Source organism: Crocodylus siamensis, unplaced genomic scaffold, assembly GCF_052110815.1.
Source record: "Crocodylus siamensis isolate JL-2025a unplaced genomic scaffold, ASM5211081v1 HiC_scaffold_334, whole genome shotgun sequence".
NCBI lineage: Eukaryota > Metazoa > Chordata > Crocodylia > Crocodylidae > Crocodylus > Crocodylus siamensis.
The window spans coordinates 5,273-24,862 of record NW_028324744.1 but is presented as its reverse complement, the minus strand read 5'-3'; the positions used below and the strand labels follow the sequence as shown (position 1 = coordinate 24,862).

The following is a 19,590-nucleotide window of genomic DNA, read 5'->3' as shown; positions in this document are numbered from 1 at the left end:
CATATAGAGTCACCAATGCATCCTTGGGAGTTAAATTGCAAACCGGCTAAGTTTTTCCTTTTCTTTGACAGCTCACTCTGTCCTCACCAGCCAGGCACAGAAGCCAGCTGCTGGTGCTGCATGCAAAGTCCTTTTTTCAGGATTGTGCCAAGTCAGACATGCCTGCGTCTCCCCATAGCTGGGCATCATTGTCCTCATGCATTTTATGCCTCGAGAATGAAAAGCTGTTACGGAGGTCCATGAGGAGGTTCATCTGTTCATACTCTGCGTTGGGCGGCAGGAGACTTCTCTTTCAGCATCCTAGTTGTCCGCTCCAATCTGCCAAGGGCATTGAAGAGCATCGTCTTGTCTGCCTCGCTGAGGCCCCGGGAGTGGATGAAGCCGTGTTATGCAGCAGAGTCCAGGGACACGGCCTGCTGTGTTTCAGCGGGGATGTCTACGTCTGACTGTGCCATTGTCCCATCACCATTTTCACAGTTACGCTGTTTACACGTATGTCAGTTCATTTCCTGCAGACCACGTTACTCCAATCCCCTGCTTTGATTACCGGCCTCTTGGTTGGAGGCAGACCTGGATACAGCAATAACCTCTTCTCTATTTCCCAAACCACAGTGTGGGCTGGTCCTCCTGTTCAGGAATTTATTTGGCTGAACCCTGCCTGCAATTCCTTCAATGACAACCTGACTTCCTTATCACAGCAACGACCATAGCCCTTCTATGCCCGCCATGTCCAAACTGTTGCGGCACTTATGAAGTGACTTTTTTTCTATATCGTCTCTTGAAACATGATGTCACTGCTAACTTCTTCCACTCGGTTCTTCGCACTGTGACAATCTGCCCTTTTTTTCTCTGTAGGAAATACCTTTTACTTATGAAACCTCGGTTTGACGCTTGGGCTGGCTAGAGAGATACTATGGTAATTTTTGATGCAGTGCCTGTGTGTGTTTCAGCCCCTGCAGTTCCCCTCACCCCACTGTGTCCTCAAGCCCCACCTTCCACCCACCCCTGCTCCCGCCTGATCTTCAGGTCCTTCCCCCCACCATGGACTTTTGCTAAAATTACTTTCTCCTTCAGGTGCCTGACTGAGCAGCCCATGCTCATCCCCCATGTCCCACAGTCACATCACCCAAACACCCCTCCATCCTGCATTGAGGATGTCTTTCTCCTTTTCCATCCCTGATCACCCCCACCCCCAAAGCAAAACCACTAATGCATCAACCCCCAGACCCTGTTATCAAAGGGATCCAAACCATTTATCAGAAACACTTTATTGAGGTCCAAAGTTATATGAAATATGGAATGAATTTAAAAAACCATGCAGGTACACAAAAGCATGAAGCCTAATGGTTTTAAAGAGCATATTTTCCCATCTGAGTAGCCATTATGTGTGCTGCAAGGCAATTTCTCACCACAGCTCCCCTACCACCATTTGCATGAATGTCTAACCCTCCTCTTTGCCCTGCTTGGCTTGGTCTAGATCTGGCAGATACTCTCACTTCCCTCAAGTCTTGGGCCCCAGACTCACTGAAAATTTCACCCCGTGTTTCACAAATATTGTGCAACATGCAGGCTGCCACTATGAACACGGTGATGGTCTCTGGCTCTACCTCCAGCCTGTAGTTCAGTGGTCTCCAGCACCCCAAGACACATTTGCAGTCATGCAGCATTTGTGGTAGTTGAAGGTCTGTTTTGGGGGGTCAGTCACTTGCCCCCGTCTGGCTTCATGAGCCAGGCAGGAGTGGGTAAGCTACATCAGCAATTATGAGGGGTGGCACTGAAACACCCCAGATGACAACCTCCCCCAGTCCTGGGGCATCTTGGCCCTTCTCCACCATCCCAGGCAGTGGTGAGTTTCAAAAGACAGGTGCATCATGGTTGCTTCCTGCCCATCCTTTGTAAATGTTAGTAAATCTTCCACGGTGATCCACTACAGCTTAGACAATGACTGAAGGAAATCCCTTCCTGTTGACAAATGACCAGTTGTTCTGGCACGGTGACAGGATGGGAATGTGTGTGCTGTCCAGTGCTCTCCACACTGCTTTCCCAGGGTTTGGGAAACCCATCTCCTCAAATCCTTCCCCTGCCTCCCCAGGGTTACTGAGGCAGATGAATTTGTTTGACCTCAGGAAAATTTCAGTTGCTCCCAGGCAATTTCACATGCTCTCTGCACCAGAGCATAGCTGCCCCCCAGCCAGACCTGGAGGTATGGTGGACCCCTGCTCACAGTGCCTGTGCTCACCATCCCCTTTTTAGGAGAGTCCAATGCAACATGCTAGGGGCTGTCTCTCCAAATCTCTAACTGCCTGACTGGGATACAGAAGGTCTCATGGAGCAGGCTTGCAGGAACAGGATGGGGGACAGGAAAGTATCTGGGCCTCTGGCACCAAATGGCATGGGGAGTGGGTTCATACCAGGGTTGAGACAGTGCTTCCTGGAAGAGATGAAGAAACAGGACCATGGTCCACTTGGTTGCTCAGTGTCAGGGGGAGCTGTAATGCTAATGCAGGAACTGCCTGGGAGACCCTGGGATCACCTTGAAACAACACCCCAGCAAAGCTGACAGACGAGGCATGAAGCCCCTGGGGTGCACCCGGCTTGGCAGCCCATTGTGCTGTGTGGTGCTGAGAGGCAGCAAAGCTTGCAGGGCCAGCACTGCCACAGGCAGCTTCCCAAACAGCCAACAGTGTAGGGACCCCATGTAATTTCCTACATTGGTGAGGGAGCAAGAGTGCCCAGCATTGCAGAACCCCGTTTTTGTGCTTTCAAAGAGGTGCTTGCAAACAGGTTGGGGTGCAGGAAAGGCAAGGAAGACTTGACTTGGTGTTGACTTTGTGTTGTTTGTTGGACAACCGGGGCTGGGTGCACCCATAGGGGTGCCTACCTTTGCCTTCTGTGTCTAGGGGACTGTGGGGGTGGCCAGGGGAGCCCCAAGGTCCAAGAGGAGAGAAAACCCTGATGTGGGGTCCTGGGAAAAGGAAGCCCCAGCCAGCAACATGGCGAGGAGGGAAGACCCTGGGTTGCAGCCCCATTGGTAAGACCAGTGTGCTGGGTGTGACACACATGTGCAAAGTGTGCAGGGCTGGTACTATCATGGACTACCTGCTTGACAGGCTACAGTTTTGGTGACCTCTAAGACACCTGTGGGAGCACTGTGGGAACCCTGGGTTGATCAAAACAGGATGCATGGGAGAATGACCTCAGGGGAAGCAGGGAGAGGATGCAGGTGAGTATCTGAGCCAGATCTGGCTTCAGATTAATGAAGCTGTGAGTACAGCGCATGTGCTAACAGAAAATGGATTCAGTAAAAAAAAAAAAAAATTATTAACCTGATTCAGGCCTTGAGGAGATGATCTGACTGATCTGTAGGCAGAACAATTTTAATCCTTTCCGCCTGGCAGAACAATTTTAATCCTTTCCGCCTGCTGTGGAAAGGCATGCACTACACAAGAATGCTACCAACCACATTGAAAATGACATGGATTTCACAGTGAATCCAAGTGGCACCTGGTGGACAAATCATGCCAGAACTGCGGAAATGGTGATTTCAGCTGTGTGTGAAAATACATGTTACAAAAGTATCACAATAAAATTAACTCTGGTGGAACAGTTAGCCATGGTAAAACTAAAGCATGTTGGAGGTGCTCCTAAATTGCCATGATAAATCAAAATCCACTATTAAAAAAAAAAATCAATGTGCATTTTCACACCGACTAACTTAGTGAAATGGCAATTTTTGGTGCCAGTTTGTAACATGCATCTAAACAACACACATTGTGCAAAAGGGCCCAGGGGTCTCCTTGCCTCTTGAATGCCTGGCAGGCGGATGCTGAGCATTGTCCCTGCTGCGTGATTCACAGCACCTGTGCCTGCAGAGACTCCTGCTGCTCCTGGCCAGCCCCAGCTGCTCCATCCTCCCACCATCCTCTCACCACTAGGGATCCTGGTTTTCTCTGACAAAATCATCCCAAATTTTCAGAGTTTTAAAAAAAAAGTAACCCAAAACCCACATTTTTCTGTGATTAAAATGATACACCACTAATATATATACACACACACACACACACAGCACACATATATATTACAAGCTCAGACACCCCAAAGCCTAGAAGTTCCAAAGTCTAGTGCTGCAAAGAGCGATCAGTGTGTTTCTTTGAGAAAACTGCCTGCATCCCAGGTGTCTTCTCAGGACACCAAAGAACCACTCAAGGGACAGAAGTCTGATAATGTGGCATCTTCCCTCTGCACATGTGATCTTGTCACACATCAGGAAGCTGGAATTGGTCCCATAAATTCTGATATTCCAGCTGCAGCTTTTATCTTTCTCTGTCTTGGTCAACGAAGGAGTCAAGCACAACTAGGACCCAAGTAACAGAGTTCATCTGCACTTCATCCTACTTCTCTCCTCGTTCCTCCTCAGACTGCCATGATCTGGCCATTACTACAGAGACCGCTATTGATGCCTCTAGTTTCTTCAGCAACAAGTCAGTATCTCATCTCCCCTTCCTGAGCATAGTAATGATGTGGTTCAGCAAAAATCTCCTCCAGATTCACCTGAATATGGCCATAAGATTAGTCCCCTCCAAACCAGCCTGCAGGTGTTTTTCCTGATCTAATTAAACTTGGAAATCTTTATGCCCTTTTAAACAAAGCCAGTATTGTTAGCTATGAATTATCCCAAAGAGTTATGGTATCTCACTTCTTCCCACTGGTGAGAAACATCGGTCTTTGATTATACTTCTTTCTAGCTAACTATGCTATCATCCTAAATGTACATCAACATTTTGGGGATGGGTCTTAACTCATGAATACATGTGCTCATGTTGTGAGCCAATATGCATGGTCATCTCAATTGTGAATTCTCCATGATTACTCTACAGTAGACTCTGATTTTACAGCTGACAGCCTCAACATTGACTTGCAAGATTCAGAGTGCAGGCTCAGTGACATGAAAGCCATAGGACTGCACAATGTCGGGGTGGTCTGTGGCAGTAACACCAGGATTTCTTGAAAAGTTCTCAGAATTTGGTTCACTGGGAGGGTCATTAGTTTCTCCGGGACTGATGGTTGGCATGGGAAGCTACTGATAGTTGGTGCAACGTGAACTCTGATCTATTCCCAACTCACTAATGTGACACTACATTCAACAATGCACATCATCTCGCAATCTCTTCAACCGAACCCCTCTACCATGACTCCTAATCTTGAGCAACATTGTTCCCCATTGTATCTGATGGAAAATGCAACTAACAAGCTGCTGGAGAAGATCTATGCCAACCCAAGCCTGCTGCTGTACGACAATCTCTTAAATCCACCTGTTTTATGTCTACCATCACAAAACCCACTGCAGTCCAAAGTGCTGCACCAGGACCACGCAGTGGAGACCCTCTGGTGTGAGGAATGGAGGTCGAGATTGCCACCAAATAAGTTCCTTGTCACAGATCCTACAGTCTGCCCACCTGGCTTCAACCTGCCATGCTGTCAATGGGCTTGCTGGATAGGTCCCAGACAGAGTGAGGTCTGTGTGCGGCCAACCTCCACTGTTGAGGTCTTTGTGACAATCCAGCCTGTAGCTGTGCCTGCAGAGACTCTTGCTCTGGCAAAACATACACCATCTCACATGTTATCAATGAGTCTCCACTGACTGAGTGGTGGACTACAGGAACTGCACATGGCCACCGAGGATGCTCTTCGCATGACCTGGTGATTATGAATATGCTCACTGACTGAATCTAAAGAAGCGTGCATGATGTTATCTGAAGAGCAATACTTAATCTAAGAAATACCAAACTGCTTTATGCAAGCCAAATGACAAAACGACAAAGTTACAATTGTGCTACAGAAGGTGGTTCATATGAACATAAAAAATGCCACAAACATAATAAACCCAGACACAGCTTAGTATTAATTACAAATAGGGACCAAACACAGTAACAGTAAATTTCAGGAAAATGTTCAGTAAAATTCAGGAAATTATCTGTTGCATGTCATCTCATAAACACCCAAAATTGTTCCTACTTTTGGGGCGTGTTTCTGACTTAGCCATTGGGCCAGAAGAAGACCCAGTGAAGAATTGTTCATTTCTATTCCCCAGCCCAAATTCAGTAGGAAATATGGAAGATACCTGGAGCCCTGCCTTGCCCAGAGCATGGTGGTTAGTCACCCTTTGTAGAGTGGGTTCAGGCCCTGTCTGGATGAAGGGGTCCTGGAAGCCACCTCCCCATTTTTGCTAGGCAGCAGCTGTTACTACTACTTTACTGGGCAAGAGGCAGGCAGTGCCATGACTTCCTTGTACAGAGCTGGTTACATGACTTCAGTCTCCATAAGTCACTAATCATGCTCAGAGAACAACTAGGAAAATCGGGGACAGAGTTGGAACTGATGTGCCTGTGAGGCAGAACTTGATCACAGCCCATGTTGGGCAGGAAGAGATACCGAGCTAGGTATCTTGATTAAAGGTATCTTGGATTAAAGGGTGGGGTCAGATTAAAGTAGCTCTGGTTGCCCAAGCATCTCCGTGTCGTGCTCTCCTGCTCCTCTATGGCGATGTCCAGGTCTAAGCAGGAGACCAAAGCACAGCAGATTCTGAGCGAGTTTCCAGGAATGAGTGGGTAGCAGCCCAATATTAATCGCTCCAGAAAATGCCCTTTGCTCGGGAATCCCCACCTACTGCCAGCCCACATACTGAGATCTGGGCACACCAGCTGTGATATTATGGACTGTCTCTAGCAAAATCTTTGTTTTTTTCTTTAAAAGAGACTGATTTTCAATTTCACCTTCAGCTCTTTATGCTTCAGCTCCAGAAGAGCAGTGAATTCACACACCAAACTCAGGGACACAGAAGACCTCCAGAAAGCTCTGTGTTAAAACCTGGGAATCAAGAAAACCCTGTTGGTGCTAGCCCAGCATGTGCAACAGGCACAGCACAGCAACAGGACTTTAATGACTACAGCCGGTCTATCTAGACTTTTTCCCAGCATTTGTGAACAGGCAGAGAGGTGGTCAGAGAGATGAGAGGGAGTCAGCATTGCAGGAGCCCCTTTGACTTACTTGTGGCTCATTTTTAATCAAGGATTTCTAAGCAATGATGCTCTTAGTCTCACTGAAAACAGCTCTGTACTCGCTGTGCTACAGAAACAGGGTAGTTAATGCAATATACACAGACACTGACAGTATAAAACTATACTCACTGCAGATGTCTAGCCCTTTCCATGCAGGGACACCAACAGAGAAATAACCAGAGACACAAGTGTACTGTAACATAGCTGCCTTCCTCCCCTGAGTTTCAGTGATTCGAGGAATGAAACCCCAGGTCTAGTGCAATCAAACTACTTTCCTAGTTCTAGTTTTCTCAGCTCAGACAGTGAAATAAAGCAGGTACTTACCCAGGCTGGTCTGAAGGAAGAGCAGCAGAAGACAAAGCCGTTGAGCTGAGAGATGTCCCTTCACTGCCATGCTACCCCTCCTCCCCTGCTGGCACTGCCCTGCCTTCACCTCACACTGCCAAGGCTCCTCTGTGTCTGACAAACTACAAAGCAGGGGAGGAAATATATAGATTCAGGTGCTGGCTCCAGCTGCAGGGAGGAGCCAATTGAATCTATCTTCACCTTCTTAGACATTATCAGAGGGTTTATCTCCAGTGTTTCACAGCCAAAACCTCCAATGAAATGGTGAAATTCAGCCTGTGACCATATATGAGAGACGGCTGCGCTTGTGATGTCACATTCGCAGATCACGTAACCACAGTTCAGGGGGTAGGTAGGAGAGAGCAGTGGGGAAATGGCTCTATTCAGTAGGATAAGAAACACAGTGACACTGAACACCAGCCAGTTTATAAATGTATATACACAAACAGAGGTGACAAAAAGGAACCTCTAAAACTCAAACCCACAGAGCACCCTGCATCCAGATGTCTCCGTGCCATGAAAAGCTTGGACCTGGGACTTGCCACAGGGATGAGCCATGTCAAGAAATAAAAGAAAATGACCCCTTCCACTCCAGGGGACCAGCACCACTCTGGGCTTCCTGGGTAAACAGGAACATCGATGGTACTTTGGTGGCGGCAGTATTTGACAGACTTTCCTTGGCACATTGTGACGCTCAGTGGTAGCAGAGTGTCCAAGGGCTTCCTGTTCAGGCTGTTAGGATTTGCTTTTGCTGCTTAGCCTCTGCGTGCACATCAGTGGCACCATGACACATTTAGCAATGCACCCCAGGGACTCTGCCCCCTGCCCACTATGTAGGGCTGCCTAAGGTGGTCAATCTCGGCTGTAGTGCTCAAATCTGTTAGGCATTGTGGCAGGTAGAGATCACCACTGGTTTCTGTCCACTTCCAGCAACCTGAATAGGGAATCCCATTGGTCAGAAGATCCCAAAGGTATGAAGTTTCCATGACATCAAAAAGTGGTTTGTGTGCTCAGTCACTGGAGGGGCTGCCCATGCAATAACTGCCAGCCAGTGAAACAATCCTCTACCAGGACGGGCTGGGAAGCTGCATTGCATGGAAGGCTCCCAAACACACCATGGATCAGGGGGATGGGGAAAACCTGCTGTGGGGAACATGCTGCCCAGGCTCAGTGAAGAAGGCCCCAAGGGCCTTGTCTGAATGATGAGTACGGTGGCCATTGAGGTATCTCAAGAACAGAGGAAAGTTGCATTTAGTGCAACTGTCCCCACCACCATGAACGTTGTGGGCCTCCCAAGGCTGGCGGGGCATGGAGAGCTCCCGCAGGTGGCCACAGCTGCATCAACAGTGGCAGGGGTGGGGGCCAAGTGGGGAGCTCCCATAGGGGGCTGCAGCAGTGTCATGGCAGGAGTGATGAGGAGGAGGGTGCGCTGAGTGGTGAAAAAGGGAGGACATAAATGCGTCTGGTTTCATATCAATAGAGGCCAGAGGCCAGGGGACCATAAAACCGGATTGCCTTCTATAAAACCATACAAATAGCCACTCTAATGACCAGTCTCATTTGGGGTAGATTTCCTCCCCTATTTCTACCCCTTCATGGACATGGCAAAAAGCCCCCAAAGGAACAGTACTGACCCCTCACTAGCTCTAGATGAGGGGCAATAAGTGGTGGATGGTCACAGTCACTTCATGTCCCTCTACTTCTTCCTCCCCCTCCAGCACCATGGGGCAAGGAGTGGGAGCAGAACTGCAGCCTCTTGCTCTGCAGCGGGCAGGGTGAGGTTTGGACATGGGACAACAGCAACATCTGTGCAGGCAACACTGTGCCTTGCTGGTGAGGGCCAGCACTGACCTGGCGTGCAGTGCAGTGCCACCTCCCATCCAGGGATCTCCTAGGATGCCTCTATGAAGCCTCTCTGATGGTCGATGATTGGGGACCTGCTTGGATACAGGAGGCCATCCCTTCCCTGGAAGAACTAAGAAGGCTTCCTGCCCCAAGTGTCCATGATTCTCCGCTCTGGAGGGCAGGCTGAGGGCGACAGCACCGAGGCACCCAACAGCCAGGAACCAGCAGCCACTGTCAACGCAGTCACCATATAAGCCTGTCAATGAATGATCACCCTGAAACAGATGTAGAGATCTGAATGTAGCCGAGGAGCAGGAAGGGGAAGCAAACTATGCAGGGTGACGCTGGCAAGCAGGAGCAGAGGTAGCCCAGGTGGAGAAGCAGGTTCTTGCTGGCTGAGTGGAGAGAGGCTGAATGCTCGGGTGGATGGCATTTCTCTGCTCTTCTGTGACACAATACATTTAGAAAAAACTACACCCAATCTGCCGGGGAGACTTCTGGGCATCACTGCAATGATCCCTAATGGTTGTGATGACAATCAGGAAATGACAAAGTGAAAATAGTTTAACACCATTTTTCCACCCCGACTCTGGCTCCTGCAGTATCGAAGAGGACTGTGAGGTCCTGTGACATCAGAGGTGTCTGAGCCAGTCACTGCTTACTCCCACAAGGATATTTACATATTTTACCCCCACTGATGGAAATAAACCATCAAATGGGGCCGTGATGTAGGCTGTAGACATGGTCAGTGACAGACCACACCAACTAATGCAGACTGCCGGCCTAGCAAAAGCCTGAGTTATGACTGAGACATGCTTAAGCTTCTGTACAATCAATCAATAAGGTTAAGGTTAAATCATAATAAGTAGCCTGGGAAAGTAGAAGAAGAATCTGTTTATCAAGCCACTAATATTACACTAGGCCCAGAATGAGCAACTGCTTTTGAAAAAGTGTGTAACAGGATCTAAAAGGAACAACTGATGTTTTGCCTTTTTATAACAATCGTGTTGTATGCAGGCAGAATCCTACTGCACCTGTTGTCAGTCTGACACCAATCAGAATACTTATTTAAAGTGCCCGATTGCATGACAAATTAATCCTCATTATCTGTCGGTTGAAATGAATGCCCTCCGAAGTGGAGTGCCTTCATTAAGTTTGTCTGATCAGGGTTGGGCTGATGTGGCCCAGCCCTGCCCCTAGTGCTGTCTGCCTGATGGGAGTGGGGAGAAGGGAGAGGAGGGACCTGGGCTTAGCCTGCCATGGTCAGGGAAGAGTGGATTTGAACCATCGAGCTTGAGGGTGCTCTAGTTCAACTGCCTCCATTACTGACTGGGTGCACATGCATACACTTTCCTTGGTGCATTTTACTGTGCCTTATTTTACTGCACAGTAACCTTACTGTGCATTAGTGCACATGTAGACACACCCAGAGTGTATTTGTCACAGGAAAGAAATGGCTTCTTTCATCCATTGTAAACAACATCATTATTCTGGGGCAGTCAAATCTTGAAGTATTCAAAGTCTGCATAGTGCACCACTTGCCAGTGTCTCTGCCTTCAACATTTTTTGAGATATCATCAATCTACTCCCTCCATATGACTCCTGCAATCATAAGATACCTGTACTTCAGGACGATACTTCTGGTCTTTTTCTGAAGCTAGCCTTAAATAGAAATCACAACATGGGTTTGAAATGGTCATAGAGCCTGCCATTCCTCTCATGATAGCTGTCTATGAGGAAGATGTTGTCTCCATAATCCTACATGATACCCCCCTGTTCAAATGGTCAAGGGTCACAGTAGGTCTTTGGCATTACTGCATTATTAGTTGTGAATTTCTGTTAACAAGAATGGTTGGGCAGTGCCCTGTATTCAGACACACATGCAGGAGGAACTGGTAAATGACACAGGTGCAAGCAAATGCTCCAGACATAGTGTTTCAGGCATTAAATATAAACTCCCCAACACACTTTCTCTCATAGTGATTTGGAGATTAAGTCCGTGAAAGTTCAGGCTGCAGCTGCAGAAACCACAGCACACAGCAATGTGTGAAAATGAGATATGAGCTTCCTTGAGGAAGGCCCAATCCAGGAAGAAAGTGGTTTTCCTCCCTCCTGTTTATTTCTCCACAGATTATATCACCTCTAGTAATGCAGCTGCCATGAACCTGCTAAGCGGTACACTACCAGCCCCATTAACCCTCTCTGCTCTGCACATCCCCCTCTGTTTGAGGGAGGGAGGACATCTCAATGTATAGACCCTGACCCAGGATGGTAAGAACAATTAAGGCATCTTGCTATGGGTCCAGAAGTGGGAGTTAAAACTTTCTTCTGGACCTATGCTAAAAGATCCCCTCACATCCCCTGTCTTTCCCCCCCGCACACACACACATCAGTTTTACCCAGCAGTTGCAGACCACTGGCATTGCAGCACAGTGAGTCCTGCTTGAGATGACAGGGGCTCAGAAAGGGTGGAAAACAGTGTCCAAACTTTAGTTTCTTCAGTAAGAAGAACAATTGTGCACATGTGCGAGTGGTCCTCAGTGTGCGCGTCTAGATCCAGTGCATCTGGTTGCCTCCCCAGACTAAAAGGCAACCTCTTTTGTTAATGACAGACCTCTGCTCTCAGAGCCACTCTAATTAAAGTGTCTCCATGTCTTGCATATCAGCATCCCTGCACTTAAAAATGGCAGCGGGAGCACTTGTTTGACAAGCTTTAGTTCAAGTACCCTGCCACCATTTTAAGTGCCGGGACACTGATACATAAGACACAGGAGGCTGCTGGAGTGCGGCAATTGCCATGCTCCAGCAGAGGTGAGTAAGTGCTGCAACACGCCGGAGAAGCCTCGACGCTCTTGTATAGGTGCCCTGAATGGCCAGAACAGAGAGCAAGAAAGTGTCTGGGCAAGAGCCACCCTGCTGTGCCTCTGGCCTGCTTGGGACTCCTGAATCTGACTCCAGTGTTTGATCTTGGCTTGTGACTCTCTTCTCTGGACTCTTGACTTGTACTTTTGGCTTGCAATGTCTAGATCTTTTTCTCTTGGCTTGTGCCATTGCGATACCGGTTGCCTACCCCAACCACCCATACCCTGGCCTCTTATGCTGAGCATGCTGAAAAGCAGCATGGTGCCTGGGATGTGGAAGCAGAATAACCCATTTTGTGGCTAGGAACACATGCTCACTCTCTCCAGGTCTTGAGGTCTCACAGCAGTCATGGGTGACTTGGGGTCAGTTACTCCAGATGTCACAGTGTAGAGATAAGATGTCAGCCATGGATGGCTAATGAGAAGTAGTAGTCAGGATTTCTACCACCAAAGTACTCAGCCATTGGCCTCCTGAGCTCAAAGGATTTAATTGTTACTTCTGAAGTAACTCTACTTAGTGCCATCAGTTAGGGAAGAGGCCTTCTCCTTGATAGACAGAGGGTAAAACTGAGTCACAGTGCAGGGACGTGCCCGGCCAGAGGGAATGGGAGAGCCAGAAGGAGAAGCCAAGAGCTCTGACTCCTGCTTTAATTAGGAAACAAGACAACTCCACACAGGAAAGGGTAGTGTCCAGGAGCCCCGATTCCAGCCCGTGCTGTACACACCTGAGCCCCTGGGAGTAGTTTATGCCTCCTCAGCAGACCACTGTATATTGGCTGGCCAGGCTTTTATTCTTCAAATCAGTAAAATGAGTGCCCAGAGCTCCACGGGATATAAGTATGTCACAAACCCACATTGAAATGAGGCTGGTTCCCAGATTTATGGCATGCCATTCATTTACTAATTTGCCTTTTGGTCCCTATCTGTAGCTAAATTAAGCTATGTTGAGCTCAAGTATCTTTGAATTTCTGAGGCTGGGACTGGGACAAGCTGCCCAGCTGGGGCGGGGGGTCCGCATTACTCGGGGAGGGGGTGGCAGGGCGCAGGATGTGGGATGAGGGTGCAGAAGCACTGGGAGTGGGGTCTCTGCCCTGCTGCTTGCCCAGCCAGGGCGCGGGGAGAAGGGGGAGAAATGCAGGCGCGGCTTGATCCAGCTGGCAGCAGGGCATAGCCTCCGCTCACAGCGCTGCCGCACCTGAATCCTGCATCCTCTGCCCTGGATGCCACGTGGCAGGGCACTGCACGCTGTCTGGGAGCTGGGGCAGCTCCAGCTGTCTGCCGGAAACCAACAGAGCTCAGCCCCAGCAGCCCCAGCTCCCAGGCAGTGCACAGGTACCAAGTGGCAGGGCGATCCCCGCTTCACTCCACTGCCCTGCGCTGTGTGGGGGGCTCTGACACGAGTGCCCGGAGGCCCCAATTGCCGTTCCTGCATCCAGTGAGCGTGGGGATTTTTTTTTTTAATTACCAGGACTTAGGCTGGGGCCAGTCAGAGGGTGGGTCTGGGCAGGTCAGGGCAGGCCTGGGGACATCTCCCATGGCTCCCTCTCCCCGGGGAGATGCAGGCACAGCCAGAGGAGCTGCCCACTTGTGCCTGCCTCTCCCCAACTGACCCAAATCCCCGAATCTCTCTGAATCAGTGCTGAATCTTCCAAAGCTGATTCAACTGAATCGATTCAGGACATTGATCCTAATCTCCAAATCAAATCACTCTTCTCTGAATAGGCTGAATCTGAATCAAATACTTTCCTATTCACACAGTCCTCTTAGTAGCTTATCTTTTCTCACCTAATATTTATGTCTCCAGTAAATTCTTCAAGAGCACGTTTATTAGACATCTTCTTTTTCCTTAAACCAGAAAGCCAAGCTACCTGACAAGTTAGGTGTCTTCTTCAGTCATTATTATATTCAAGGACTGATTATATTCCTATAAGACCTTAATCATCTTTCCCTCTCTTCATCTTTGTTCAAAATGGGGGTAGACACCTACTCAGAATGAGATATTCTTTTAATATTCACTTAGTACCCAAGTACACAGAGGCATTTCTATGTGAAACGTAACTAACCAGTGCATGAAAACATACAGAGTTTTGCCACCTCCATGGCTGACAGATATGCGTGCCCATACTTCTCTTGCATGCAGGTAATGATTGTCTAGTGATGAATATGCTCAACCTCTGATCTACTAATAAACCTCCTGATCATCTTTGTTTAAATCATATTATGAAAATGCAATGATACATTCATAACAGAATTATGGTTCATAGAAACCTAAACATGATAAAACTGAACATTAGCTGTTAACAATGACTAAGGGCCTTGCTGTACCTTAATTTTAAGCAGCTCCTGGAGCTTTGAACTCCTGGATTGTCCACATAGTAACACCTGAAAATAGTTTTAAGTACACTTTAGGTGTCTTAAAATTATGGCTCTCCAGGGCAGGTTTATCTGTGATCTGTGTTACCCTGCTCATGTTCCATTAATGTGTGACTACTCCCCAGAGATAATCCACCAAAGTTGCAGTCCTCCAGCACCAAGAAGTCTACTGATGGGGGACAGGGGTGTTTCTGGCACCAAGCCAGCTCCTCCTCCCATCCCCAGGTGTGCAGCCATGTGCAAACATCCTGAAGTGCACATGCCATGTAGCCAGGTTGCAGGGCACAGATGAGTCTGGGAGCATGGCCTAGTGGTTGTGGGAAGTGTGGACAAGATAGGGGGCTAGATTGGGTCCGCATGAGCTGGGCCTTCCTTCCCAGAGCAGCATGGTTTGGTGCGTTTCCCTCAATTTCCCCCATTCCCCCTCCACCCCAGCCCCCAGTGCACTCATTATGAACCTATGACCTTCACTCCTACCCCTCCACTGTTTTCATTTGTCTCAAGTAATCAGTGATGTGGCCTTAGTAGCCCCCATTGACAATGGGGGCTTATAGTCCTACATGGGGGACTTTGGCCCCCCCATCCCAATGTAATATCAAAAGGCCTGGCCAGGTGCAGTAGCTCCTTTAAAATCAACTTTCCTCACTGCTCCCAGCCCCCACAGGAAGCACGACCAGCATGGTTTGAATAGGGAGGAGTCTGCCTTAGGCAGGTGGTTGGACGAGATGATGTCTGGAGGTCCCTTGCAGCCCGACTTCTAAATGACATACTGGACACCCCGATCCCAATCCCAGTCCCAGTTTCAGTCCATTAAAATATGAGACCTTGTTTAATTTAGTTCCTCTTTATTACGTTTTAAGGTTTTTTTACTTGTTATTTTATCCTTCAGTGTCTGATTTCCTTTGTTTCATCCCCCATCCCCATTTCTTTCCTACCTCCCATTTCATTACTACCCACCATCCTATTAACCTGCAGCAAGGCTAGAAGCCTGCCCAAGTTCACCAGCTCTGCAGTGGCAACTCAGCTATAGCAGCTAGACCAGACTCTGCTCACCAGCCCTCTAGTGACAAGTCACAGCTGTGCAGATCAGGGATAGATTTTAGTAGGGCTGTGTCAAGTTTCGGCACCATTTTTGTTTCGATGCTGTTTTGACCTGATATGCTTGAAACAGCCTTGAAACAAAACAAGGCAAGTCGAAATGTTTCACCCATAGGCGATAATGGGGAGTTCAAAACAGTGTATAACTTTGTCAGTTATGGCCAGATTTGGATAAATGAATTTGCAGAAATGGTAGCCCCTTCTGAGGGCATGAGGTGTGCCAAGTTTCAAGAATATAGGTGCAGGGGCATGGGGAAACTGCACCCCAAAATATTGAGAGCCAAACTTGTGTCATGTGTATGTGTTAAGACACAGTGGGGTCAAACTACAGGAATGCTAGCCCCTGCTGAGGCCACAAAGTCTACCAAGTTTCAAGGAGGTAGGTGCAGGGGTTCAGAGAAACTGCGCCCCAAAATCCTGAAAGTAAAACTCATGTCACTTGTATGAGCTAAGCCACAATGAGGTAAAAACTGTAGGCTTGCTAGCCCCTGCTCAGGCCATGAAGCCTGCCAAGTTTCAAGGAGATAAGTATAGGGGAAACTGCACCTTGAGCTGCACACAAGCAAACACGTGACATAGGTGACACTCCGTGTTTTAAGGTGCAGCGGGGAAAAGCTGCAGGGATGGTAGCCCCTGCTGAGGCCACAAAGCCTGCCAGCTGTCAAGGAGATTGGTGCAGGGGGAGTCTGGGGTCTGGGGCCCTGCACCTCTGGCTGCTGACAGACAAAACTTGTGTCAGGGGTGCTTGTGCAACTGTGTGTGTTTTGGGCACAGGGAGGGGAAGCTATTGCAGGCCTGGCTGCTAGGCCCTGTTGAGGCCACTAAACCTGCCAGCTGTTAAGGAGATAGGTGCAGGGGGGTTCTGGGGCCGTGCACCCCTAGCTGCTCACAGGCAAAACTCCTGTCATGGGTGCTTGTTGAACTGCTGCGTCTCATCAGGCAGCAGTACTGATGATTCCCCATCAATTGCCACCATAGACCTGGGTGTAATAACTGACCACAGTATGAGGATGAGCCAGTAGTGAAATGCTGTAGCCAGCAGGGTTAACAATATGCTGGCATGCATCAATTGATGCATGTCCAGCAAAAGCAGCAAAACCATTGCAAAGAAGAGATTCTCCTGCTCTACTCGGCTCTTCTCAGCACTGATGAGACCACAGCTGGAGTACTGCGTCCAGTTCTGGGCTCTACACTTTAACAAGGACGTGGTAAAGCTTGAGAGAGTCCAGAGAAGCGCTTCATATGATCAGAGACTTTGATGGCCAGCCATAAGAGAAAAGGCTGAGGGACCTGGGACTCTTCAGCCTGAAAAAGATACGGCTGAGCGGGGACTTGGTAGCAGCTTACCACTACATCAGAAGTGTACATCTAGGGCTCGGTGAACAGCTGTTCACCAGGGCAACTTTGGGGAAAACTAGGAGGAATGGTCACAGTTTGGACACCCTTCTTGTGATGTAGTTTTTCTTAATGTTGAGCCTGAAATGAGTCTGAAGCGATCCTACAATTGATGCATGCCAGCATTTTGATGGCCCTGCTGGCTAGGGCTGTGCGAGGCTTCGGACTGTGTTTCGGATCTGGAGATGCTTCAATGTCCAAAGCAGCATGTCTGGATTGAAGAAATGGCTTCATTAGTGTAAGAGTGAATTTAGTCAGGCTTTTGGCCTCTCTGATTAGAAAAACAGACAGAGACCAGAAGTGCTGATACTGCTTATTTCAGTTATATGTTTTGAGATTAAAAAAAAAAAATCCTGCATTATTACTCTGTGCACAGATGTAGTTTCTTCAAGGTCGTATTTTGTTTCTTTCTCTTTATCTGTCTTAAGTATAAAAATGCTTGAAAACTTAGGGAGGGGGAGGATTCCTTTGAACAGACAAGTGGGCGATTCCCCTTGCTGTGTGTAATTCTCCCTGTGATCACGGTATGGCCCTCAATAAAGACAAGCTGGCTCTGTCAGTTCTGATTCAACCACAATGCGAAGTTTGATTTCTTCCACAATTTTTGGTGCCGTGACTTGGATAGAGATATCCGGAGTGATCAGTTGGGACACAGACATCTCTTCACTGAAGCCCTGGCCCCAAACCAAGGTAAGAGACCTTTTGAAATCTATTTTGGGGCTTTTCAGTGAGAGGCTGTCTCTGTGTCTTCCTGATTCACTGCTTGAGGCTCACCCTATCTGAACTTTCTTTTGCCAGAACTGTCAGACCCACTGTGTAAGTAGTAACTGTGAGTAGAAAGAGTTAAGGTTAAAGACTCTGTGTTGCTGTTGTCAGTGAAACTATTTCCCGTGTGAATTGAGTTAAGTTCTGTAAAGAACTAGGAGGTCTCTCTGAGGCCAGGAGCGGAAACCTTGTGCAGCCGCCCCGAGGACACCCGACTTGTTCTGTGTGCTCTTCAAAAGCAAGGGTGCAAGGTGGAAACTGTTAGACTGTGAGTGTTTTCCACGATAAGCGTTGACCAAGGCTGAGACTAAAGAAATGCTCTTGAACCTCGTGCCTCAACACAGAAATTCCCTTGAGTGAAATTGAGAGTATGAATTGAGAAATATGAGCCACTGACCAGGTCTGAGACTAAGGTTGGGTTCAGCCGCCCCAAGGCTGTCCAGAAGGGCAGTTATGAATGCAAGGGGGCCCAACTGGAGCCTCGTGACCCAGTGGACAGGTTTACCCTTTCCCCACCCTCATAATGAGCCGTGTCTAAGCATGAGTAACTGCATTGTGTGCTGTTATTGCAGTGGAGTTTTGTCTTTGGACATTAGCCACAGCATCTCTGTGCCGCTAGCAAATCTCACAACGTGACCGGACACCCTGAATAAGCCATTCCTGTATGAAAGACCTGTGTGAATTGAGTTTAAAGATATGGGGAGCGGAGAGTCTAAAAGACATACCGGCTCTGCCAAAAGGGACTCCAGCATTGTACATGTGCACACACTATGGCAATAAAAGTCATAAGTCTCTAGACAAATGGAATTGGTATACCAGAGATGATTTTAGCCAGCAGTTTCCCCTGGAGGGAACATTTGATTTAAGTAAAATTGTTCATCTCAGCGGAGACCTTGAGTTAAAAGGTAGTAATATACCACAGACTCAGTGGGACACATTTTTTGATTGGTATGAAGAAATTTTCAAAAGACATCAAGAATCTCAAGTTCGGAGTCTTAAGGACTCCCAAGAGAAACTGAAATCTCAGATAAAAGAATTAAAACAGAAGAGTGCACCAAAAGGGGGCCCCCCATCAACAGTACCATCAGCACCAAAACAACTTTATCCACAAATAACAGAATGAATCTGAAGCAGATATAATTGATTTTCTCAATGTGTCACCCCCACATCAGCCTCAGGCACAATCTGAACCTGAAGAAGTCCAAAGAAACCAAATAGGCTCTTCCAGCAGGATTAGCCCACCTCACCAGAAAACTATCACTCAACAACCATCACCTGCCCCCGGGGCATGGCCACATCCACCGGAGGCATGGTATCTGTCTCCTGAAATCTCAACCCCCTCCTCTTGTTTAAGGTCTGGTACCCAGTATGCTCCAGCCCCTTCTTTAAAATCTAAAAAGGCTCAGCTTATGCCTTTACACCAACTTCCAGGGCAAGGTGCAAATGGGGAAACTACAAGCACAGTCCCTGTCCCCTGGACCCCAGGAGATCTCCTAAACCTTGTTAAACAATTTCCCAACATCAGAGAGGAACCCCAAAAATGTAGAGATGAATTAGACAGTGTAATCCAATGTTATAATCCAACACAGGCAGATTTGAACCAATTAATGAGAAGTGTTCTGCCCTCTGAGGTCCGCAACCGCCTCATCGCACAGGCTACTTGGCCTGCTCAAGACCCCGGAATAGGAGATCGCTTAACAGATGCCCGAAGACGCCTCCTTTAGGCTGTGCTTAAAATTTGCCCCAGGAAAACTGACTGGGCCAAATTACATAACTGTAAACAAAATAAAGGAGAATCCCCAGCAGATTACATGGACGGCTTGAAACTAGTATTTGAAAGACATTCTGGT

The 19,590-nt window shown here is 48.1% G+C and overlaps 1 protein-coding gene across 1 annotated transcript in view; it reads right to left on the bottom strand.

The window, feature by feature from the left end:
• LOC149851726 (scavenger receptor cysteine-rich type 1 protein M130-like) overlaps positions 1–7,452 on the bottom strand; it is a 28,171-nt gene extending 20,719 nt beyond the window's left edge. The window contains exon 1 of the mRNA XM_090030444.1: positions 7,383–7,452. Coding sequence (XP_089886570.1) covers positions 7,383–7,452 — 70 coding nt within the window. The remainder of the gene's footprint in view (positions 1–7,382) is intronic.
• Positions 7,453–19,590: the final 12,138 nt, after the last annotated feature.